General features: G+C 38.8%; 2 protein-coding genes across 6 annotated transcripts in view; one reads left to right on the top strand and one right to left on the bottom strand.

The window, feature by feature from the left end:
• psd3l (pleckstrin and Sec7 domain containing 3, like) overlaps positions 1 to 23,318 on the bottom strand; it is a 124,454-nt gene that overhangs the window by 80,667 nt on the left and 20,469 nt on the right. For 2 of the 4 annotated variants that reach the window (XM_048171913.1, XM_048171920.1), the window contains exons 2-4: positions 19,263 to 19,374; positions 14,054 to 14,921; positions 12,019 to 12,429 (exon numbers count right to left, since the gene is read on the bottom strand). In XM_048171913.1, coding sequence (XP_048027870.1) covers positions 12,019 to 12,429; positions 14,054 to 14,921; positions 19,263 to 19,374 — 1,391 coding nt within the window. Of the gene's footprint in view, positions 1 to 9,269; positions 9,704 to 12,018; positions 12,430 to 14,053; positions 14,922 to 19,262; positions 19,375 to 23,318 lie in introns of those variants that run through there. The other 2 variants (XM_048171928.1, XM_048171936.1) reach the window with 2 other exon arrangements.
• sh2d4a (SH2 domain containing 4A) overlaps positions 9,720 to 23,318 on the top strand; it is a 63,312-nt gene continuing 49,713 nt past the window's right edge. The window contains exons 1-2 of one of the 2 annotated variants that reach the window (XM_048171974.1): positions 9,720 to 9,762; positions 19,890 to 19,967. The gene's annotated coding sequence lies outside the window, so the exon portion shown is untranslated. Of the gene's footprint in view, positions 9,763 to 19,880; positions 19,968 to 23,318 lie in introns of those variants that run through there. The other variant, XM_048171966.1, reaches the window with a different exon arrangement.

Genomic DNA, 23,318 nt, shown 5'->3' with positions numbered 1-23,318 from the left:
ATGCCTTCCTAACTGCTCTTTTCTCAGCACTGTCATTTTTGTTATGTTTTTCTTTTGTCATTGAAAGGAAAGCACACAGCAGAGAACATATTTACATATTCATCTGAACATCACTCTCATCAGCATGGATGTTGTTGGCATGATCGTTAACAGTATATTGCTGCAAAGGTATTTCCAACTTCTTTTTACCCCAAAGCGAAGAATAAAAAAGGACTTTGCCGTGAATATATCAGGGCCTGAAGCAGTATACTTTTTTTAGTCAAACACACAGCCTTGCAAAGTATACTTCACTTGACTTGTACGCTTACACAGCCGTTCAACGCATGCACATTGTGACAAATTGCAATACCTCTATGAGTTACAACCCATATAAACATCTTTGTATTCTTACAAATGAGGGTACTTTCTTAACTCTTTGCAGAATCTCTTGTTTTTCTGCAGTTTTTCTTCAACTACCTTGTGAATTGACACCTCCAGGGCACAGTTGCCACCTTGTGGATAAAGTAATTACTGCAAAAAAAATTAAATGCACATGTGCGACCTGCGCGCAAAATTCGGAGGTGCGCATCCTATTCTGATGATGAAATTCACATCACGCGCACTGTACGCTGACCCTTGTGAATGCATAAAAAGTGAAGTATACTTTGGCCTTTAGGTTGATTTCAACCATTGTAGGCTGATTTCTCTCAAAAAAAACATAACTCTGTTAAAGTTATTACAGCCACACAGTAGTGGCATTCCTGAATGAATCAGCTTTTTTTAATAATAGGTTCCATGAATGATTCAATGACTTGTCGCTGATAACTATGATAACTATAAATATAAAGTTTTAATAAATGTTTCAACTCTGAGAATAAGTCCACAACAGCTATAACGATAACGACAGAGAAGAACGATATTGTTGTAATCACTTTCAGAATGATTTTCTTTTAGCTTGTAACAATAAAAACATTGACAGCCAATCAGAAATGAACCAGCTTTGAAAAGTTTGAGCATTTAAAGAGACAGCTGATATAATTGCAGAGCACACTTATAATAAACAGAACGTTATCGTCCATTGAAGGATGCTGGAACAGACAAAAAGATGAAACAGTGAAAGTCCCTGTATATATCTGCACTCTTGGAGTGCTCCAATCAAATTCAATGAACTGTTGTATAATAAAATAACACAGAACAGTGCAGAAGTATGCAAAGTGGGATTACTCCGTTTACAGTCGCGATGAAACAGAAGTAGCGACAGATCTTAACTTCTACATTGTGATGTAGGCCTACATCCAAGTGTAACAGATTATCAAAAAAGCAAAATGTGTAGGACAGGGACTTGGTTCTATCCATCGGTTGTTTATTGAATTTTCAAATAAACTGAGTTTAAAAACTAAATGAAGGCTTACAGTCAATTGTGGAGGGACAGGGTTTAAGTCAGGGGTGTCCAATCCTGTTCCTGGATATCTACCTTCCTGCAAAGTTCAGCTCCAACCCTGAAATTCCACTTAAATGGCTTGGTTCAATTTTAATAATCAAAAACAATCAACTGAAGAATCAGTTAAATTCACAACACTTAACCAATTTAATAATTTACTAAAATTGATGCATCTGACTGAATGGCATTGGCAGATGGGGGAGTGTTTAGAAAAAAAAAAAAAAAAATTACTGCAATCAACCAATCAGAATTAAGAATTTCAAGAACATTACTTTAATTCTTTTCACGTTTCAGAATATATCTTTAGAAGACCATTTCTTGCTCAGAGCTCTACAAATATCACAGCAGGATCTATATCGTGGGAATATGAAATGATTTACTCTCCCATTATACTCAAGCAGGAAGTCATTCTTCCACAACAGACAACTGTAATAAAAGGCCACAGAGTTAATTCAATTACAGAAGACTCAGACACAACGACTGCACAAAAGAGAGACAGAGCCACCCTAGCAAAGAAAGTAGAACAAATACTGAAGATCACCTGCACAAACAGCCCTGGGTAAGGGAAAGGAGACACCAATGAAGACATTTACCACATCACCATCCAGAGACAACAACAGTTGGAGAGGAGAGGCACTGACCTGAGAACAGACTAAAGTCCAAAAGATAGTAAGGAAACATGGTTGTACACTTGTTGACCAGAGCTACAGAAAGTCTTCTGCAGTAGCAACAGACCACAGGACTCCAGATAAAGGTCTAAAACGCCTCCCTCCATCTATACTACAGAATGATGGCGGAGCCAAACAGCACTGAGCAAAGTTAGTTTTTCTTCATTCCCTCACACTGAAAGTATGAAGTGAAAGCCTGCACGTGTCACCCTCCCACCCTTTCCAAACATTCTCCAACTTCCCTATTCCTGCTCCCACATTTCAACAGCACTTAGATTGACCTCAGATTCTCTCAAGGCGTCTACGGAATGCCGGAATAACAGCAGACGACGTTACGCTAACTGATACGGCCTGTTCTTCCAACAGATAACCACAAGAACAGTTCCCAGAGTTTTTGCAGCAGAAGTCCCTGTAAAAGCACATGGGCAGTATGAATTTCTCTGTGTGTGCTGACCTCCATAAGAATCTGTGCAGATATCTGAGGCTGTTTGTGATGCTTTATTGTGAGATGAGGTGGCTGTAAAACGCTCAGCCTTGAGCAGAAGGGCAGGTCGGTGAAATATGAGGCTGATGAGCAACGATTTAGACTCGCTAGAGTCAGCCAACACACACACACACACAGCATCTCTCCTCCGGTCAGATCTCACCCAGGACAGTAGATTAGCAGGGTGTGTGCTGATTAATTAAATCCCAACAGTGCAGATTGGCTATCAGTCTGATGAATAGAAAAAAAACACACTTTGTCATTTGACACTTTTTGGGTTCCCTTCTTACACTTTACAGAATGTCTCTAGATCTCATTCGTGTGTCATTCATATGTATGTGTTCATAAGATTACATTTAACTAGATTTTTACTTATTCTGTTTACATATTCTTAGGGTGTTTGGGGGGTTGCTTCTTTGTGGTTGCTAGTGTTTTGCTACAGTATGTGATTACTAAGGTGTTCTCAGTGGTTTTTAGGACACTGATATGCAGTTGTTAAGGCCCCGATACACTCACAGCGAAGTTCTTTTTCGTTCTTCGTTTAGGGGTAAAACGAAGTTTGAAATACGTGAGCAGAAATATACTGTTATCGAACATCTGACACTGCTGAGATGTTTAGATGAATATGTAAATATGTGATGCGCGCTTTCCTCTCAGTAATAAAATAAACAACAAAAATGAGAAAAAAGCAAGCATTTTTTTTTATAAAGCATAAGAAAAGCATCTGCTCATAACAACATGGGTATGTTTGCACAAGCTCTGCAAATTAACCCTCCAGTAAAGTCATGTCACGTTTATTTTTATAGCATTTTATTCAACAGATCGATTAAAAGCAAGCAGCTTTACAGTATCAAACATGAAAAACCTTATTTCATCAGAAGCACAACTTCATTTTCTACCATAAAGCATCTATCCAGTTGTTCATATTTGTTTTTACCCGCGGAGATCTTACCTCAGCGTATTCAGCAGACAAAATGAGTCAGAGAAGAGTTCAGTGTGAAAGAAGGCGGAGCCTCAGCGCACACCTCCTTTTAAAGCGGAACTCAGTAAGATTTGCGAAGCTCCCCCTACAGTTTCCTTCAGTGAATCACACTGTCGTAAATACTCCAAGCGCAGCTCTGGACTACAACGACTACAACGCTCACCAGCGCAGTAGTTTTGCAAATACAGTACAAGAAAGAGGAGGTGGGTAATTTGCAAATACAGTACACTCGATGGAGGTGGGTAATTTTCGAAATTGTCTTATAAAGTCATAATATATACATTGTTTTTGAATTACCGTAAAGCATTTTGTCACTCTCGCGTGAACGTGAACATGAGGCGAGATTGTATCGGGTCGATGCAGCTCAACTTGCAAGTGCTGTATTCTGGCGTAAACGTGCCAGAGGGGGTTAGTGCTCGCCTCAAACACACCACTACAAGTCAATTAACCATCGTAAGGATTTAGAAAACTATTTATGAAGGTAAAAAAAGTTACTTAGTTCTGCTTTAAGTTATCGTCATGGACCAGTGTTACTATGAAGGTGTTTTGCAGCTAGAGCGAACTTTTCCTAAGAGTTCGCTTTGGCAAGGCATTTCAAACTCCCAAAACAAACACAAAACTAACTTCGTTTTGGCCTGATTTTGTTCAGTTCACTCTTCGATTTCGTTTGAAGAATATCGGAGACTTTATGGTTCTAAGTGGTTGCTAACTTGACACATGACAGGCAGAAAAAAAAAAACTAGACATTGTGTCCACAAATTAAGAATTAGTTCCACAAATTTGTGGCCATATATGTTTAACTTGTTCCATCCAAAATCAAAGTATATTTGAATATAATTGATTTAATTTGGGGGAGTTTTGGTAGGTTTTGTAGTTTGCACCTTATCAACATGCAGTAACAGGCTGATAATGACACCTATCAGGGCCTATTTACACTTGACCACTTCATACGTTTTCTCTGGTCAGATCTATCCAGTTTTATTGCAACTATTCCATTTACACTTGGCCACATAAATGTGTCTCATAAATGAATGTGATCTTCAATTCCTGCACTATATGCAAATTCATGTGACAAAGTTCGTGTCACAGAGAGTAACAAATATGTGTAGCAATTATTTGCCATCAGCTAATTTTATAGTCAAAGACTACAATAAGAGAAAGCGGCATCAGCACTGGTGAGAAAATTTAAAATTTACTCAAATACATTTCAGATGCCATTTACATAGCTATCCGATCAGACAAACGCATGAAGTGGCCAAGTGTAAATAGGCCCATGGAGATACATTACCCCATTTCACTCAGTTCCAGCCTATACATGTGATGCTAAACAACTCACAGGCATATGAAAATGGAGAAAAGCAAGCCACAGGCGAAGCCTGTGAGTGGAGACATGAAGGGTCGTTAAACGAAACGGGTCTGTGTGCGGGACAGTGGGCAGACAGACGCCTGGCACCCATCCGCCGGTGCTGACTCACATCTCCAGCATTGGCACAAACCCAGAGCACTGCTGAGAGCCACTTCCTCTATATAGCAGTTGAGAGCCCACGACGCCCCGCCACATGACATCAGCACCTGCCACACACACTGTTTACCTCGGAGTGTGAGACCATGTGGAAGTAAAGGGTGGCACCTAACGGAGCACAAGTGCTGATCACTGCTTTTATCAGCCTTATGGAGAACAACACTTGTGTTCTGAGGACAAGAGCTGATGAATATAAATAGCATGAAGATTTAGAAAAGCAGTTAATTTCCTGCCAAACAGCACCATTCCACAAATGTACCATTACTTATTCAGAGTAGATACTCACTGGCACTGACTGCATGTTTGTGCTTTTAAATATCTGACTGAAAGACTATACTGCAGACTATAAAGTCCTGATGGAAATCTAGACAGTCTGTCGCAGACTACATTAAATTAGTGATGAACGAAGTTGCTTGTACCAACGACAACATTAGAAAACTAGAGAATTAATGTTTATAGAGACAAGCTTTGAATGTTGGTTTAACAAAACTTTTTACCTGGAAAAAAAAAAAAAAATCAAGTGTCAAGTGTGGCGTAGGCGTGGTGGCCTGGCTTTGCACTGGGCTGGTTCCATGCTGCACGCCATGCTTTTTTAATGCATCACACACTAGTTGACATACACATACGTCTATCATGAGTTTAACAATGAATGCAGAAAAAAAAACAAAAAAACAAAAAAAAACAAACAGGGTAAGCATGGCATGTGTGTGGTGGCCGGGGGTGGGTCTTTGGGCCCTAGGCCCCGCAGCAATGAGTTTATTGTTAATATTGTTATTATTACTACTATTACTAATAGTACTAATTATTACGATTTGTCGTCTTCCTCACCCTTTCCCTTCATTTCCGATTAATTGAGTTCTTCATCATTATTATTATTCTTATTATTGCTACTACTATTACTACTATTGAGGCCTTTGCACACTGAGTCCGAAATTTTCACATGCGTTTTTTCGTATTTGTAATCCTAAATATTCGTCACGCACAGAGACCTTGCACACTGAGTCCGATGTGTATTAATGAATGTTACAGAAAAAAAAAGTAAAAAAAAAAAAAAAAATCACAAAACAATACAAAATTAAGTCTTCAAGCAGTGAGCACGATTTAGTTGTCCTTTCTCTTCTTAAAAAGAGGAAATATTGGGTCCATCCAATTTCGAGATTGCATAGAGAGAAAGGAGAGTTCACCTCATCAAGGAGCTGCGTGATTATCCCGAGCGTTTCAAAGTTTACTTCAGGATGTCAGTGCCTCAGTTTGATGCTTTGCTACTGGCACAATCTATTTTTGTATTCTGCACGTTGTTTGTCATTCAATGCTGCTGTTTTGTGCTGTAGGCAACGTGGATCAACTTGTCAGATGGCATTTGGGATTTTTGCGTTCGCGTACGTTGGCCCTAAATTGTCAAAACGTCTCTCAAAATGCGTGCCACGGATGCAAAAAACGCAGAAAATCAAACCTGATCCAAATATTTTTTTGACGGACGAAAGTTTTGGAGGCAGTGTGCAAACGTGATTGACATAACACGAGGTCGAATTTATTTTTTAACATGCGAAAATTTCGCATGCGAATTTCGGACTCAGTGTGCAATGACCTTTACTATTGTCACCCTCCTTATCCTCCATTCTCCAGTTTTTTTTTTTTTTTTTTTTTTTTTTACTATTGTTATGTCTGCTCTACATATTCCTTTATTTATATGCTTCCACTCCCACACCCAGTTATGCTTACACACACACAAATTATATTTGCTGTTATGTATGTTTTGTTGGTCTTGGTTATTTTGTATTTGATTTCTCACCTGTAGTTGTCTGTTTTCATAATAATAATAATAAAAAATAAATAAATAAAAACTTCCTTTTACCTGGAAGTTTAAAATGGCTCAAAAAGGCTTGAAGGATATTTAAGCCTGGTGTAATTTAGAAAAAACCCTTTAACCCTCCAGTGCTGTTCAGTCATTTTTGACCAATAAAACGTTTATTTTTAGAATTTTTTTCTTTAGAATTTTTTTATAATTTTTACTTCATCAGAATGGTACAAAACCTGGTAAAGGTTTTGACACTTGCTATGTGAACACATAGCATCCTGGACATGATTCGAAAAGGTTAAATTGTCCTGAAAATGCCCGCATTGGAAATGAAGGGGAATTGAATTTCATCTAGTGGAAATGTTTGGTACTGCACCCCAAACAAAATCTTAAGATATCAACCTCAAATTTGGAGCAAAACTTTTTAGATTTATGGCTTTGATTTTCTCACAGTTTTAGAATAAAACATGTTTTGGAAAATATATATTTCATATAAAATTTTAAAATTTTGTTCATAATAACTCACTTTTTTAACTTCACTTTTTTTTTTACTTTTTTCACTTCTGCAATAATCTACCAAGTGTCTTCTTTAAAAAGTTATCAAATTGCAAACCATTCAAGATTTATGACAGTTTAAGTTAGAAATTTCATTTTCAGGTATATGCTCAAAAACTGATGAATGAATGAAATTAATCATACCTATTCCAATAATATAATTTTGAACCATATCGAACTAAATTATAGAACATTCAATTAATTGAAATAATAATAAAAAAACTTGTTATTTATGGGTTAGGTCTATAAATGTAACCAAACAGTTGTTCCCTTGTCTAATAAAACATGTAATATATTAAAGTGTCTTTGGTGTTTCCATGGTTTCTATAAAATTAAACCGGAAACCAAGGGTAACGCGGATATGACGCCATTGACAGGCGACTCCTGGACACGTTCCGTATCCTTGGTTAAAATCACGATTTTCTCACGATTTACAAATAGTTGGAAACATTTGGGATATTGTAAGTACTCAACTGAACAAAATATATAACACTGTTTTTTGGATATTTTACTGCAAAAATTGTACATATTGTACCTTTAAAGGGTTAGTTCACCCAAAAATGAAAATTCTGTCATTAATTCTGTCCCTCTATTGAAAATGTATGTACGGTATACTGTCCATGTCCAGAAAGGTAATAAAAACATCATCAGCGGTTGGCTTCCAGCTTATTGGTGCATTACCACCCCCTTCTGCTCCGGACAGTGATGCTGATGACGTGGTATCTAGTGCGCCCGAGCTTCGTTTACAGTCTGAGGGAGACGCACGCTATATTCAAGCTATTCTACATTGTTTGTATTTTGGTATTGCTATATTTTTTAAAATGGTGCGTAGGTGTGCATGTCGCGGATGTCTTAATCGCGTCACTGTCCGGAGCAGAAGGGGGAGGTAATGCACCTATAAGCCAACCGCCATAAAACAGGAAAGAAGAAGAAGAAGCAGCATCACTGTGGAGTGAAAGCGGATATATACAACAGACCCGGAAGAGAAGACAATGCTGAATAAAGTCGTAGTTTTTGTTATTTTTGGACCAAAATGTATTTTCGATGCTTCAAAAACTTCTAACTAACCCACTGATGTCACATGGACTACTTTGATGATGTTTTTATTACCTTTCTGGACATGGACAGTCTACCGTACATACATTTTCAATGGAGGGACAGAAAACTCTCGAACTAAATCTAAAATGAATGAAAGATGAATGGAGGTCTCACGGGTTTGGAACGACATGAGGGTGAGTCATTAATGACATAACTTTAATTTTTGGGTGAACTAACCCTTTAAGGTATGGTCACATTTATTGTTGTTGACTTCATTAAATGTGACCACACTTTAAAGGGTTTGTTTTGACTGGAATTTCACTAATATTACAACACCTTTACCCAGATACAAGCAATTTCCTGTCTGTTTTTATTCCTAATAAAATTTACACTCAAGACAGAGTTGTTCATTAGTTCTTAAAATTATACAGTTATAAATTAACAGTGGATATAGGTAAGTGCAGTTCTATGATCTTGACTCAGCAGTAGATGAGTAATGATATTACAATACAAACAACTTTATATACATAATAATATCAGCAGTGTTTACAGTTATTATCATTTATGATGTGCTTCAGGATCAGCCCACTGGAGTCAAGAGGGAGGGGAGAATCACACAAAGACAGGAAAGCTTCAACCTTTCAGCTGTAGAGGACATTGACAGAAGACAGGCGCAAGAGCTGCTGCTGAGACGTCACTGCAGTCACACACACGCACACACACACACGCAAGGAGCAGCTGCCCGCGTGCATCGCCACGGCATTTAAGAAGCGTGTCATGCAAGCCGAAGGTCAAGACTTACTGGACGGACACACTCTCTGCGTCGGACAGGCCCGGCTGGGAAAAGCAGCCTGACACTACGGAGCCCATGACAGTCGTCTGGCGGTGCGTGTGGATGAACTCCTGATGTGTCCTACCGTCCGGCCAGATGCTTGGCTCTGACCTACATGGAGACGGTGCGTGCGGTTTCCTGCGGGCTGCTAGGACACAGCGGTCTGTTTGTGCTTATTCATTACTGTAGCGAGTCTCATCACTACAGCCGCTACGCTCAACTCTGGCGTCTTACCCCATCTGCGGGCCGGCCGGGCGGACGGACGGATGGAGGGGGGCTGGGCCAAACACACGCGAGTGTGTGTGAATGGAGCGACAGAGCGATGTGCTTTATTTACATCCATCATGCTCTAGGGCACAAGGCTGCATCCTGCAGTTTGATGCTGCACTGGAGCTATAAATAACAGCAGGGTTGATGGGTCTGATGATGAGGAAATGTAGCGTGATTTCTGACGAGTGTGCGGGTGAGGATGCATGTTTACTGATTACTACAGTGTGTTTGTCTTGCTGCATGTTGGTCTCAAATGTGCTCTACAAATATCCATGTATAAGCACTGATTCATCAAATTATACACATGAGAGGTTGAATTAATGCAGTGAACAGCAGGTTTAATTAAGTGTATAAGCTGCATTTACTCAGCCATAAAACACATGAGCTCCTTCAATTCTGTGCAGCTGATCGCTATCCCATTGTTCGAGTGTTTAATATTGTTGTTCTTTACACACACATTTTGGTTATGTACAGGAATCACAACCACATTGTACAAAAAAAATAACTACCCCAAATCCACAAAAACTATATTCACTTCAGATTTGCATATTGTGAACAGAACCAAACCGAACATAGTTGATGAAAGGAATGACAAGAAATAACAAAAAATGAATACACAGTACACAAGAGTATATACAAACAAGAGTTTGTTGTTAGTTGCCAGCAGCTCACCAGCTCCAGACAATGACACTCAAACTGTCCCGTTACTATAGCTAACATTACAACAGCATATCTTGGTTCTGTGAAACATAGCAAAACCAATGTTACTCACATATGGAGCAGAATCAAAGCAACCTTGGTGTCCGTTTTCAGGACTTTTCTAGAATAACGTGGATCCAAAAGCTCTTGCCTGATCATAACCCTTCTTTTTCCAGTAATATTCCTCTGACCTTCTCTCTTTCAGCATTCTTTCTTCAAATCTCTCCCTACATTTCACGAAGGGGTCCCTCCTGAGTCATGAAATAAAATATATATATATATATGTATTTACACACACGATCAGGCATAACATTATGACCACCTTCCTAATATTTCGTTGGTCCCATTTTGTTGCCAAAACAGCCCTGACCCATTGAGGCATGGACTCCACTAGACCCCTGAAGGTGTGCTGTGGTATCCGGCACCAAGATGTTAGTAGCAGATCCTTTAAGTCCTGTAAGTTGCGAGGTGGAGCCTCCATGGATCTGACTTGTTTGTTCAGCACATCCCACAGATGCTCGATTAGATTGAGATCTGGGGTATTTGGAGGAAAAGTCAATACCTTAAACTTGTTGTTGTGCTCCTCAAACCATTCCTGAACCATTTTTCCTCTGTGGCAGGGCGCATTATCCTGCTGAAAGAGGCCACAGCCACCAGGGAATACCGTTTCCATGAAAGGGTGTACATGGTCTGCAACAATGCTTAGGTAGGTGGTACGTGTCAAAGTAACATCCACATGGATGGCAGGACCCAAGGTTTCCCAGCAGAACATTGCCCAAAGCATCACACTGCCTGAAGCCGGTTGCCTTCTTCCCATAGTGCATCCTGGTGCAATGTGTTCCCCAGGTAAGCGATGCACACACACCCAGCCATCCACGTGATGTAAAAGAAAACGTGATCCATCAGACCAGGCCACCTTATTCCATTGCTCCGTGGTCCAGTTCTGATCCCATACGCAGCAAACTGTGATGCACTGTGTATTCTGACACCTTTCTATCAGAACCAGCATTAACTTCTTGAGCAATTTGAGCTACAGCAGCTCGTCTGTTGGATCGGACAACACGGGCCAGCCTTCACTCCCCACATGCATCAGTGAGCCCTGGCCACCCATGATCCTGTCGCCAGTTCACCATTGTTCCTTCCTTGGACCACTTTTGGTAGATACTGACCACTGCAGACCAGGAACACCCCACAAGAGCTGCAGTTTTGGAGATGCTCTGACCAAGTCGTCTAGCCATCACAATTTGGCCCTTGTCAATCTCACTCAAATCCTTACGCTTGCTCATTTTTCCTGCTTGCATCAACTTTGAGGACAAAATGTTCACTTGCTGCCTAATAGATTCCACCCACTAACAGGTGCCGTGATGAAGAGATAATCAGTGTTATTCACTTAACCTGTCAGTGATCATGATGTTATGCCTGATATATATGTATATATATATATATATATATATATATATATATAAAATTTTATTTAAAGTGACAATTTAAAGTTTTTTGATGGTTCTAATAACCCTGGTCTGAGCACGTAAGTGCAACTGATGAGACTTATCAGCAGAGGGCGCCATATAATCAACTCAAGCCTCCATGTTTTCTCTCTCACACAAGCTCTTCAGCAAAACAACATTAATGAAACTATGCCCAGTGCTAAAAATGCTACATAGCAACAATTTTTGCAACCATGACAAAGTCAAAAAGAGTTGTCGTCCATTCTTGCAGCCTTTTTATAAAGTGAACTGTATGGTCTTACCTTAAACAGCCCTGCAGCCAGTCTCTCTGGTTTACGCCGTTAGCTAGAGCTGCTCCCGCTGAGAGAAACGATGAGGTCACCTCCAGAGCTGCCCTTCCGCTCTCCTTTATGGTGGTGACGCTCAGCACCTCAGTGTCAGAGCACAGGCCCGGCGCGCCAGGATCCAGGAACAGACTTCTGTCTTTGAGTCGCTGCTGAATCATGGGAGTGAGGGGAATGTCGAAGGCAAAGGAGGGCTCTGGAGCGGTTTGAGAAGTGGGTTCAGGTGCAGGGGTGGAGAGGGTGTCCAGCGAGTCCATGCTACTGTAAAGAGTCGCCCGCAGACGCTCCGACTCCAGGATGTTCTCAAACTGGCAGCTGAAGACATCTGTGGCGTCACTCTCACCTGCAGCAGATTTACCTTCAGAAGTCCTGAAACAGACAAACGTATCTCAATAACAGCACAGCACACAGTGTGAGACTGAACAGGAAGATATAAACGGAAGTTGGCATTATGACATACGTTTCATTTCCTACTTGAGGAGTACATTTTAAGCCCTTGTCAGAGAATCCATGATCAATAATTCATGAATTATGCACATTTCCTCTCAAACTATCATTTCCATTAAGCATTTAGTTTTCCCCTTTAGATTCTTATTACTGTAATACAGTATTTTTTAATGATTTTTATTAAGATCCACATAATTACATGTTGTACAGCAAATGTTAATTGCCATGACAATGCAAAAACAAAAAACAAAATAAGCTTTGTTTTCAATATGCAATGATTAATTATGATCTATATTTGTTCTTGACAAATGAGCATCACCCACAGGAAGTAAAAATGCATGATTCCATTATAAAGCCACAAACCTTATTCCTCTTAGCAGCTGAAAGTGAACACAATGCTTCCTCTATTGTGCTTGATCATTTCTTACGAAGACCAAGCAGAAAGGATAAAGGAAGTGAAAGCCATAATCGCAAACATTACAGAACTGAATATATATAAAGTAACTAGATTAACTGATGAACAACATGCTTGAACACTATGTAAGGTGCAGCTGTGTGACTCTCATTCTAGACAGCTTGTAGTATCCTCAGTGAGCTGCCTACATGGGCATCATGGCTGTGCTCCTGACATGACGGCTATTCATTAAAAGGTAGACAGCAAAATTATACTGCCTTCTAGATTGTGGCAATACCAAAATGCAATGTGACATCAGAGAAATAACCATTTCAAAATGGCAAACAAGTCAAGAAAAATGCAGATTATAAATACACTAATTTTTCAGTTTAATACTACAAACATCAAATATGAGTTGCTGCCTAATGCTCCGAGTGTTTTAGATGCTGTCTATTGAGAAAATGTTATTGTGTTAATTTAAAAATGCCCAAAACCTTCACTAAATGTATAATAATAAGCTTAATTGCTATTAAATAGAGAAAGAAATTCAATACTGATTATTTTAATGATAAAGTGTCTGATAATTAGGGTTGCCAGGTCTGCAGAAAAAAAAACTAGTCCAATGGCTAATCAAAAATGGGTAAAATATAAAATGGTTGAAATACTTCAATACAAACTTTTCAGTCAAAAATGAAATAAAAATGAAAATAAAATTTATGAAATATGTCAAACCTTTAACCCGCTTAAAATAAATCAACATGGGGCAACAGTTAAAAGAATTCCACAGGAAAACCACAGACTCCCTTTTTTATTCATCATTTATTTCAGATTTCTCACATAGAGTAAAAACTATTTAAAAAGTATTAATAAAATATGAATAGCTCAAAATGCTGTCATAAAACAGTTATAAAAATAATTATGTAGTTACCTTGATAATAATAAAAATATAAGGAGTTAATTTACCCGTGAACACGGTTGTTTCCTGTTGAACGCACACCGGTTTAATGCCACAAGTGGCTACTATTTTTTAGAATTTAAAAAAAGAAAAGTGTGAATATCTGCGAAAAGTAACAGTCATGCTGATTATCGATGTCACTCTACTATCTACTGACCTTTTGGCAAGTGAAGGATCGCAATGAAGAGGTACCGTACCTGTCTGAGTCGTTTTCTGTTGGTCTGTGATCGGGTCTAGTCGCACGCCCCTGTGGCGCTCCTGTGGCTTCTGTATGCTGACAGTCCTGAGTCACTTCCTCTTCCACGCTGCAGCTCTGGCGTGTTCCGTTTTGCATCTCTCCATTCACTAGACTCTCTGCCTTGCTTTCCACAAACCGCAGCTTTTTTGGTGGCTTGTCCCGCAGTTTGCCCCCTTCCAGAAAGCCGCTGAAGATGCCCGGGATCTCAGCCAGGATTTTATTGGATTCCTCTAGAGACTCGTCTATGAGTTCTTCTGAGGGGTCGTCCGACATACTAGGAGAGGGTGACCCTGCCCTCTTGCCCTCCGTCTCTTTTCCAGCATTTTCTTGGGAGGGCACCTCTACGGATGGCTCTGTGTGCACTGCAACTGGAGTGGGGCTGGCGTCAGGTTTATTTTGGCTGGCCGATGCATTCCTAGGGTCCCGCACGGGCCCAGCGCTGAAGCAGCTCAGCTCGTTTGCAGCCGCCATAACTGAGCTAGGATCCTTTATGAGCGCCTCGCACCACGAGTCGAACAGCAGACCAGACGTCAGGAGAGAGTCTCCTGCTAACTCAGACTGGCCGTTCTGAAGGTCTAGGCCCTGCTTGGCCATATCCACTTGTAACGGCGAGGTTGCGCTTTGTCCGTTGCAGGGGATCATGGGTGAGGCGCTGGCATCTCCTGACGTCGAGCCCTGTTCGGCCGCAGCATGCTGGCTCCGAGCGGTCAGGCCACTCAATAGGTTCGACAGCTCCTTGTCAATCTCCTGGAAGAGTGACGTCTCATCAATGTCATCGTCCTCAAGACCTGAGCCGGTTTCTGGTTTCGCTTGGGTCGGAGAGGTGACTGAGAAACCAAAAAATGAAGAACAGAGATCAATAAGAGTGCTATAAAATCAAGTTAAGTGGAGTGAGACTGTCTGACTCAAAACCAGCAGAAGGGAGGATGGACAACAAAAGAAAGAGAAAAAGCACAGCTGGTAGTGGCATTTCATGTATACAAAAGAAAAGCAAACATTTTTGGTAGATCATAGCGTGGCATCAAGCAGACAAGTGTTACAATTCATTTTTCCTGTTAAACACTGTGCGCATCTTTTTATTTTAATCATGTAATTTTCAGAGTTACCATTCATGAAGTTTGGTTGAGTGTTAAGAACTTGCTGGTACGGTCAATAATAACAGTCAATTCTGAATTATGCAACAACAACAACAAAAAAGTTTACTTGCACAACCAATTGAAAATGCAGCACTGAAAATACAGTGGTTTGACATTAAAGTACAGTTTTCCACCTAAAATAAAGAAAAACGTGTCTATAACGCTGATTCTATAAAGGAATTCAAAGAAAATGTCTGTTTTATTCTGCATGTGTGTTTAGAACAGTCGTGTGTTAGGTGTTTCCTATTTTTATGTTCAATTATTTCATAGACAAGTCTGATATGTTTCTGAAGCAGATCCTCATAAAAATAAATATACTGTTCTGGTTTTTTTTAAAATATCATGCATTATTAAATTTATAAATGTTTTTAAGGGTTGTACCACATGATAGTTTTAAGACCTGAACAAACCTTTCCTTGTCATAAAAAGGTCAAAAAGGTCAAATTATTAGATATTTTAAGACTTGTTGGCTGACAATCTGCATTTTGGTTTCACCAAATGATTCTAATTTGACAGACAAACGTTTTATTTTATTAATTAGTATTTTTCACCTCAAAGAAATAACAATGAAAGATTATGCCAAACTTAAGATTTTCTTTTCATAATAAATTGAGAACTTTTCTATGATATCAGGACAACTGTATTATCCTGACATATTTTACTTTATGCTATTTCAAAATGATAAAAATTAATTTTAATTCAGAAATTAAAAACTTGCTCATTACAGAAAAAGTAAAAAAAAAAAAAAAAAAAAACCTGCCAAAGCCACGCCCCCAGTGGTGAACCATTGAAATTTCAAAACACCGCGCACACACTTAACGATTGTAAGGCCGATTATGAATGTAAATTGATACTTATGACTGATCGCGCTCAAACGCGTCCAGTCAGAGCCAGTTGCATTCAGTCTGCGATTACAGTCGGTGTTCAAATTCCATGTGTGAGTATATAAATCGGCTCCAGTCGAAGGAAACAATCGGTATGTGTGTTCAGTTCAGTCTTAGAATGTTTCAGCTCATCGTTAGGTGTGTCCCCGGCTTTACTGAAATCACGTGACTTTGGCAGTTTGATTCACGCTCCGAACCACTGATTCGAAACAAAAGATTTGTAAAGCTTCAAAGCTTCATGAAGCAGTGTTTTAAAATCCCCCATCACTAGATATAGTTGAATAAAGTCATTATTTTGTTTTTTGGCACACAAAAAGTTCTCTCGTCGCTTCATAACATTAAGGCTGAACCACTGCAGTCACATGAACTGTTTTAAATACGTCTTTAGTAGCTTTCTGTGCACTGAAAGTGTTAATTGTCTTGCTGGCAATGCAGGCCTCACTGAGCCATTGGATTTTATGAAAAATATCTTAATTTGTGTTCCGAAGATGAACGAGGTCTTACGGGTGTGGAACGGAATGAGGGGTGTGTACTTAATGACAGAATTTTCATTTTTGGTCAACATGCAGATGAGTCATATTTGTTCAGAACTGCTAAAACTCTTTTCACCAGGTGGCAGCATTTGACTTGATTTAACAGACTGAATGAAAATGTACTCTAATCAAGCTTACAATACAGCTCTTACAGTTCAGTGTGTGAGATTAAGATTAGGCACACTTAAAAATGTCTGAATGTCAAAAGATATAAAATATTAAAGTCGGTGGCATTTATTGTAAAGAAAAACAGCACAGTCACAAAAAAGTTTGTTAGGTTTAAAATGATAAATCTGTGTGGTCTGTTGGTTATGTTCATTGGCGGTGGTGGAGTGACTGCCTAACCTAGAGAGCTGTGTGCGATCGTTGTAATGACTGGCCTAAAATCCTGTAGTGCCCAGATATTATTATTATTACCTTAATTTGTTTTGATATCATCTATCACTCAGTGCATTTATATCTATATCCATTTTTTCTCTCCATAACATTACCAGAAAAATGTACCAGAAATATGTAAATAATAATAATAATCACTATTATTAGTCTGAGTCTGTATTTATTCAGACTCATGAAAAAATAGATTTTTTTTTTTTACTTAAACAGCTCTGCACAAGGTTTATTTGTGCAATGGCCCTTCTTACAGTGGACAGGCAGACACACAGGCAAAGAGAGACAGGCAGGCAGACAGACAGACAGACAGAAAGGCAGACAGACGAGATTCACTGGCGGTCCTTAGAGTCCAGTTTAAAAAGCTTTGCTTCAAGTGCATAGTAGATAATATGAATTGGGATGTAAGGTCACTGCTGTGCTCTGTTACTGTGTTATTTGTAGAAGTACAAGGAAACTGTGAGCCAGTAATCTATGAGCTTTGTGACTCACATTTACTTCTGAAACAGGTTTCATCATGACTGCTGTTGCCACTGAAGTGTGACACACCAGTGATACAGAAAGACTAATATCGTGGAGAAGCGTGTCTTGTGTGTGGTGCTTAAAACACACAGCAGGTCAACACATTTGTCACTCCTTTACTGAGAGTTTAATCCCGTTCTGTATGCACAGTTCAATCAATTATGTCTTTATATCCACATTACACAACCCAATTACATCACTGACAATTTATATAAATTTATATAAAATCTGAACAACTAGATAATAATGCAGTGATGTCACTCTCTTTTTGACAAAGGCAGCTCAAAAATGGATGCCATTAGATGCTAGAAAACAAAGGTATGTCTCATCACTGAATCTTTTTTTGAGACAGTCTCTCTCACCAAAGTTTCTCCCATGAGCCCTGTGGGCTTAGGGGAATCCCATTCATTACTATCTTGAAAGACCAGTGTTGCCAGAAAAGCTGGGTCTGACAAAACAAGCCACTTTTCTCACCAAAATAAACTCAAATACATGACTGTATTCTGGAAATAAGCCTCACAATAACTCGTAATTTTCATAAGCAACTTACATGAAAAAACAAGCCCAAAGAAGCGTTATAATAGCACCACTGAAAAAAAAAAAAATGCTGTTTACCAGCAGCAGCTTATTGAGTCAACAGTGGTTTACTAAAAAATGACAGACACAATGCGTTGGCTGGATAATATGCCTTAGGTATAGGTTAAAAATAGTGGAAATTAAACAGGTTCAACTGAACCTGTTGCTATAATTATCACTGCATCAGTAATCGCAATTTTGGGAGTGACTCATGTTGATGACAATTAAGGGATTTACTCTGAAATTGGTTGCCTCTCTCAAAAGTGCATTGTGTATGAGGACTATGTATTGTTATTATTTAAAAAAATATTATGTTTGCTACAGAGTGGCAACTTGCAATTGTTACCTTAAATAAGCTAGTTATTTTCATTTATAAAGTTTTAAATATGGTTATTTTTCTTACAAATCCCATCACTTTGCTTCGGATGGCCTTTATTAACCCCCTGGAGCCATATGGATTACTTTTATGATGGATGGTAGGGGTGTGAATCATCGCTGGTCTCAGGATTAAATTCGATTATGATTATCATGTCAATGATTCGATTCGATTCGATTCGATTCAATTCCGTGACATTTCATTTCAACACCCCTAATGGATGGATGCACTTTTTTGGGATTCAAAATCATGAGCGCCATTTCCTACCACTATAAAGCTGGGAAGAGTCAGGATTCTTTTTTTTTAATATAACTCCATTTGTGTTCATCTGAAAGAAGATAGTCTTATACACCTAGGATGGCTTGAGGGTGAGTAAATTATGGGATAATTTTCATTTTTTGGTGAACTACCCCTTGAAGAGCTATTTCTATCTGATTTAACACATAAAAAATTGTTTTGTTGGTATAGATGGATGTATTTGGGTTTATTCAGTAATGTTAAATAATATTTTTTAATAAAAATAAGTTAGTTTAGATGTTACCATTTTTCAGTGTTTTTAATGACTATGTTATGAAGAACAACACAGATGTCACACATTTAGAAGAAAAGGATGTAAGCAGAGGAAAATATAGCATCACAAACAGAAGTGATAAAGAAATGAAGAAAATGAAGTGTTTCATACAGTTTAAATTTACTAGTAATACAACACACACAATAATCATATAAGTAAAAGTATGCAAGAACATAAAAGTACCGCTATCTGATGAGCTTGTGTCTTCGGTCTTTCCAAAGAGAAACTCGTACTTGGCTTTGGCAACACTCTGTGCATGTGCAGAGGAGCTGCCGACACGATCAAACGCTTCTCCCTGCAAGAACAAACCACAGTTAAACTTACATGCATTATACTGACATCTGACCTATTAACTTGACTGGCATCTAGGATGACAAGGCTGTTTCCAATATAGGCTTATCATCAGTGCAATCATCAGTTGCAGGAGGACATGATGTCAGTCTCAGAACAGAGCCAAAGTCCTTCAATTGACCAAAAGATGACCAAAGAGAGGAATTCCTCTCAAATGCAAACGAGTTTTACAAGATGGACGCTGTCAAAACAAAATATGACTTGTGCGCTATATTCATCCTCTCAAGCTATATAATAGCTTTTTAAAAGAACACATCTAAAATGAAGTAATTTTCATTGAAATTTATTCCCCTCCTCCACAGCTCTCTCATCCATTTCGCAGTTGCATATATTCAAATATGGTAAGTCAAAACGTGTTGTGGCAGGTTTCACAACGATGCCAAATCGCAACACACCAAATTTAGAAATGCAAATGAAGATTTCTGTGAAAAGTTTTATTTTGATGTGCTTTTCACACAGAGAACATATGGCTTCAGAGGACAAGATCTCCTTTTGAGTTCCACAGAAGAAAGTCAGTCATACAGAATTGGGGCAATGGTGAGTAAATTAAATATTCCTTTAAATCCAGCAAGCGGCATGAGTATAAGGCTGTCTGTGTGAATCTAGCGTTGCTGTGCATCACACTGACGCTCCTACAGGAGGCCAGTTGCTATGACTTGCTCCAGGCGGCTCAGGAATGTTTCTGTTTCCAGAAACGGGCTGATTTTTTAATACCAGTGTCTTTTGTAGCTGGCAAGTAATTGACCACACTCTAGCCACATGATGGAGCATGCAGAATTACTGGAACTGAACTCCAGATGGAATGAAACGGTGTCCGCTTTCAATTTCACAAGAGAAGTCAACCTTAGTGAAAATCTGACCTTAGAGTTTAGGTTTGCCTGTTTTCCCTTGTTTGTTAAGATTAGAGTTCAAAGACTTCTGAATCAGACATCTTTATCAGACACCGTCTATAAAACAAGCTCAAAGTCTAACGTCAGCTTTGGAGTTGAGCATGTTTTAGTCAGATCTGACTGAGTGAACCCATTACTGTCAATAACAGCAGCTTCCTTGAACCAAGAAGTCAGGAAATAGAATCTAGTGTGATAAACTCTGTTATTGACTAGTCCGAGATCTTCATTGAAGACTAGAGTTGATCTGTGTAAAGGTCACCTTTTCCAGTCAGTTGTGATTGGCGATAGAAACACTAAGAGATATCTCTGTTTAGTTAGTAATGTTATCTACTTATGGCCATGGAAAAAACATTGTGAAATGGATGTTATTCCATTTAAACAGTTTTGAGAGTAATGAATGCAATGTTCTAGCAGCAGTTATGAAGAAAACTCATTGAGCTTTGATTATTGTGTTATGGCTGCACCTCAAAACCTTGTGACATGTTACTTAGACAGCATTTTTAAGCATAGACACAAGAATGGAATGATGTCAGCTTTGACTTGCTCAAAATGTTCTTAGTTGCAAACTAAGCATGCAAAAAAAGAAACAAAACAGAAGACAGGAAATGATATCAGAGTGCACCCCTGCCATGCACTCCCAGTCAATACGGTTAATGAGGTTGTAAAATGTCATGTGGTACAACGCCACAAAAACATGAAATTTATTCTATTTATTATTAATACTATATAATTTTTTTTTTAAATAGGTTTTTACTTATTGCATGATGCTATCCTTACACTGCATGACATTTTTAAATATTTGAACATAACAAACATAAACAGTACATTTCTAAGAACATTCTTATTTGGGCATTCATATCAACGAATTATTAACAAATGATTTTTCTGACCATTCCTTCAATGGATGAGCTGAATTAATGGTTAGTGAATTAATATCCAAGTCACTTTGTGGACTACAAGTCTTTATTTTTTAGTCACTTCAGATAAAGCATAAACTGTTTTATGTCACAAGGTTCATGGTATCAGTATCATTGACTGATTGTTCAAATGATAATGTGAATTAAAGGCACATGTATCAAACACAGAACACTTCATTATTACAGACAAATGTTAGGTATTTTAAAGGTATTTGCACTTCTTCAAAAATAGAACAATGTGACAATGATGAACTTGATTGATATAAAATGGTAAAAATAAAAACTGTGAAAACTGAAAGATTATAAATGGTGACATTTATTACGAAACTTACACATAGCCAAGTCTTTGCTCGCGCTGTCAAACCACAAACTTGACAAATTCCCAATGAGTCTAAATCTGCTAAGGATTAATAATGACACAACAGTTTTAAAAAGTAATTTTTCACTATTATTTACAATAGGATCTGGATTTTCATGGGTGTAAATAAAAGATTTTTGTTATAAGAGGCGATAAAACCACTCCTTTCCTGGTAAAACAAATTCCTTTTGTTCCTTTCCTGTATATTACATTATGAACTTTAATTTTATAAAATGTAGTTTGAATACTATCTTCTCAGTTGCTTAAAAAATTAAAGCAATTTTCAACAATTGATAAAATGTTGTTTAAAAGATGACAGTTTATTACATGATTTGTTACATTCAATCGCCCCTTAGCAAATTTTGACTTTTATACACAATGCATCTTCTTTTCTACGTTATGTGTGTCCCTTGGTACTGTAACTATTTCTGAAGGCTTTGTTTTGAGAAAACATGAATTTTGTGAAATATGTGATTAGAACTAGAGGTCTTCACGGGTCCAAAAATTCATACCCGAACCCGAAGAGACCCGTAAATGTGCTACACGGAACCGACCCAGCCCGACTATTATTTTGAAAGTTGGACCCGAACCCGTGCAGAACCGAGAAATGCAATAAATGTACTACCCGGACCCGTCTAAGCTGGACCCGAACCCGACCCGACCCGTCTGGACCCGATCGACACATAGGTCTATTCCACAGCAAATTGCTATTAATAAGTCAATAAACAAGTTGCGAAAATAAAACGTGTTGTCTTACCTAATATTAGTAGGATAGCTTTCTCCCTTGTACCTGACTGTGATGCACTTGCCAAGAAAGTTCATCCGTTATTCCTCTTTATTACTCTTGCCGATTGAAATGCTTAATCCACTCATTTTTCCAGCTTTAAAAGTTCACTTGCTGTCACGATGACAAATGCGACTTTGCAGTTTTGCATTATTTCGTTGTATCTCGAGACTCGACTCACATAGGCCTAATAAAATAACTTTGACTGTTTGCCCTTTTGAATAATAACGATTGCTTGTTCAGTGACAGTTCAGTTTCTGTGATTTCTGAGCCGAGTCTGACCAAAACTTTAGATATAACAAGACGGCATAATGTTATTATAACAACAGGAGAAAGAAAGTGCGCTCGCATGTGACATGGCGTGTTTTTCTTCACCTTATTTCCCGGCTCATACTTTGCAAGTTACAAAACACGCACAGCGCTGACTGACTCCCAACACGTCCGGGTGATCTCCGAATCAGATCGGCTCGGGTATAGACACAATGTTAATCAGACCCGGGAACCGAAGTAATAGATTAGGACCCGACCCGGACCCGGCTGACCATCTAAAATATAGTCCCGAACCCGTACGGGTCCCGGGTCGGGTCCCGGGTCCTCGGGTCTCGGGTCTTCTTTGTAGACCTCTAATTAGAACTAAGTGAAGTGGAAGAAGTTTGAGTAGCTACAGAAGTCTTGGCACCACTGTTGGATGCCAAATAGCAGTGGCACTATGCATACTTTCATAGAAAACAATGGTGTTCAATTTTAGGGCACTTTAAGTCTTTCACCTGCTACATCCAGTGTACTCCCCCTTAAACCACAGTGTTCATTATATTTATGAAAGAGGCCTACTCATAGAGAGGGTATCAAAGAAGAACTGAGGAGGAGAACTCCTAATGGGATTTGGGTCAGCCTTTGACTTGCTTAGTTTAGGTTTAAAAGACACTTAATATTCACTAA

Source organism: Megalobrama amblycephala, linkage group LG2, assembly GCF_018812025.1.
Source record: "Megalobrama amblycephala isolate DHTTF-2021 linkage group LG2, ASM1881202v1, whole genome shotgun sequence".
In the NCBI taxonomy this organism is placed as follows: Eukaryota; Metazoa; Chordata; class Actinopteri; order Cypriniformes; family Xenocyprididae; genus Megalobrama; species Megalobrama amblycephala.
The sequence above is the reverse complement of the archived record's forward strand: the minus strand, read 5'-3'. Positions and strand labels throughout refer to the sequence as shown.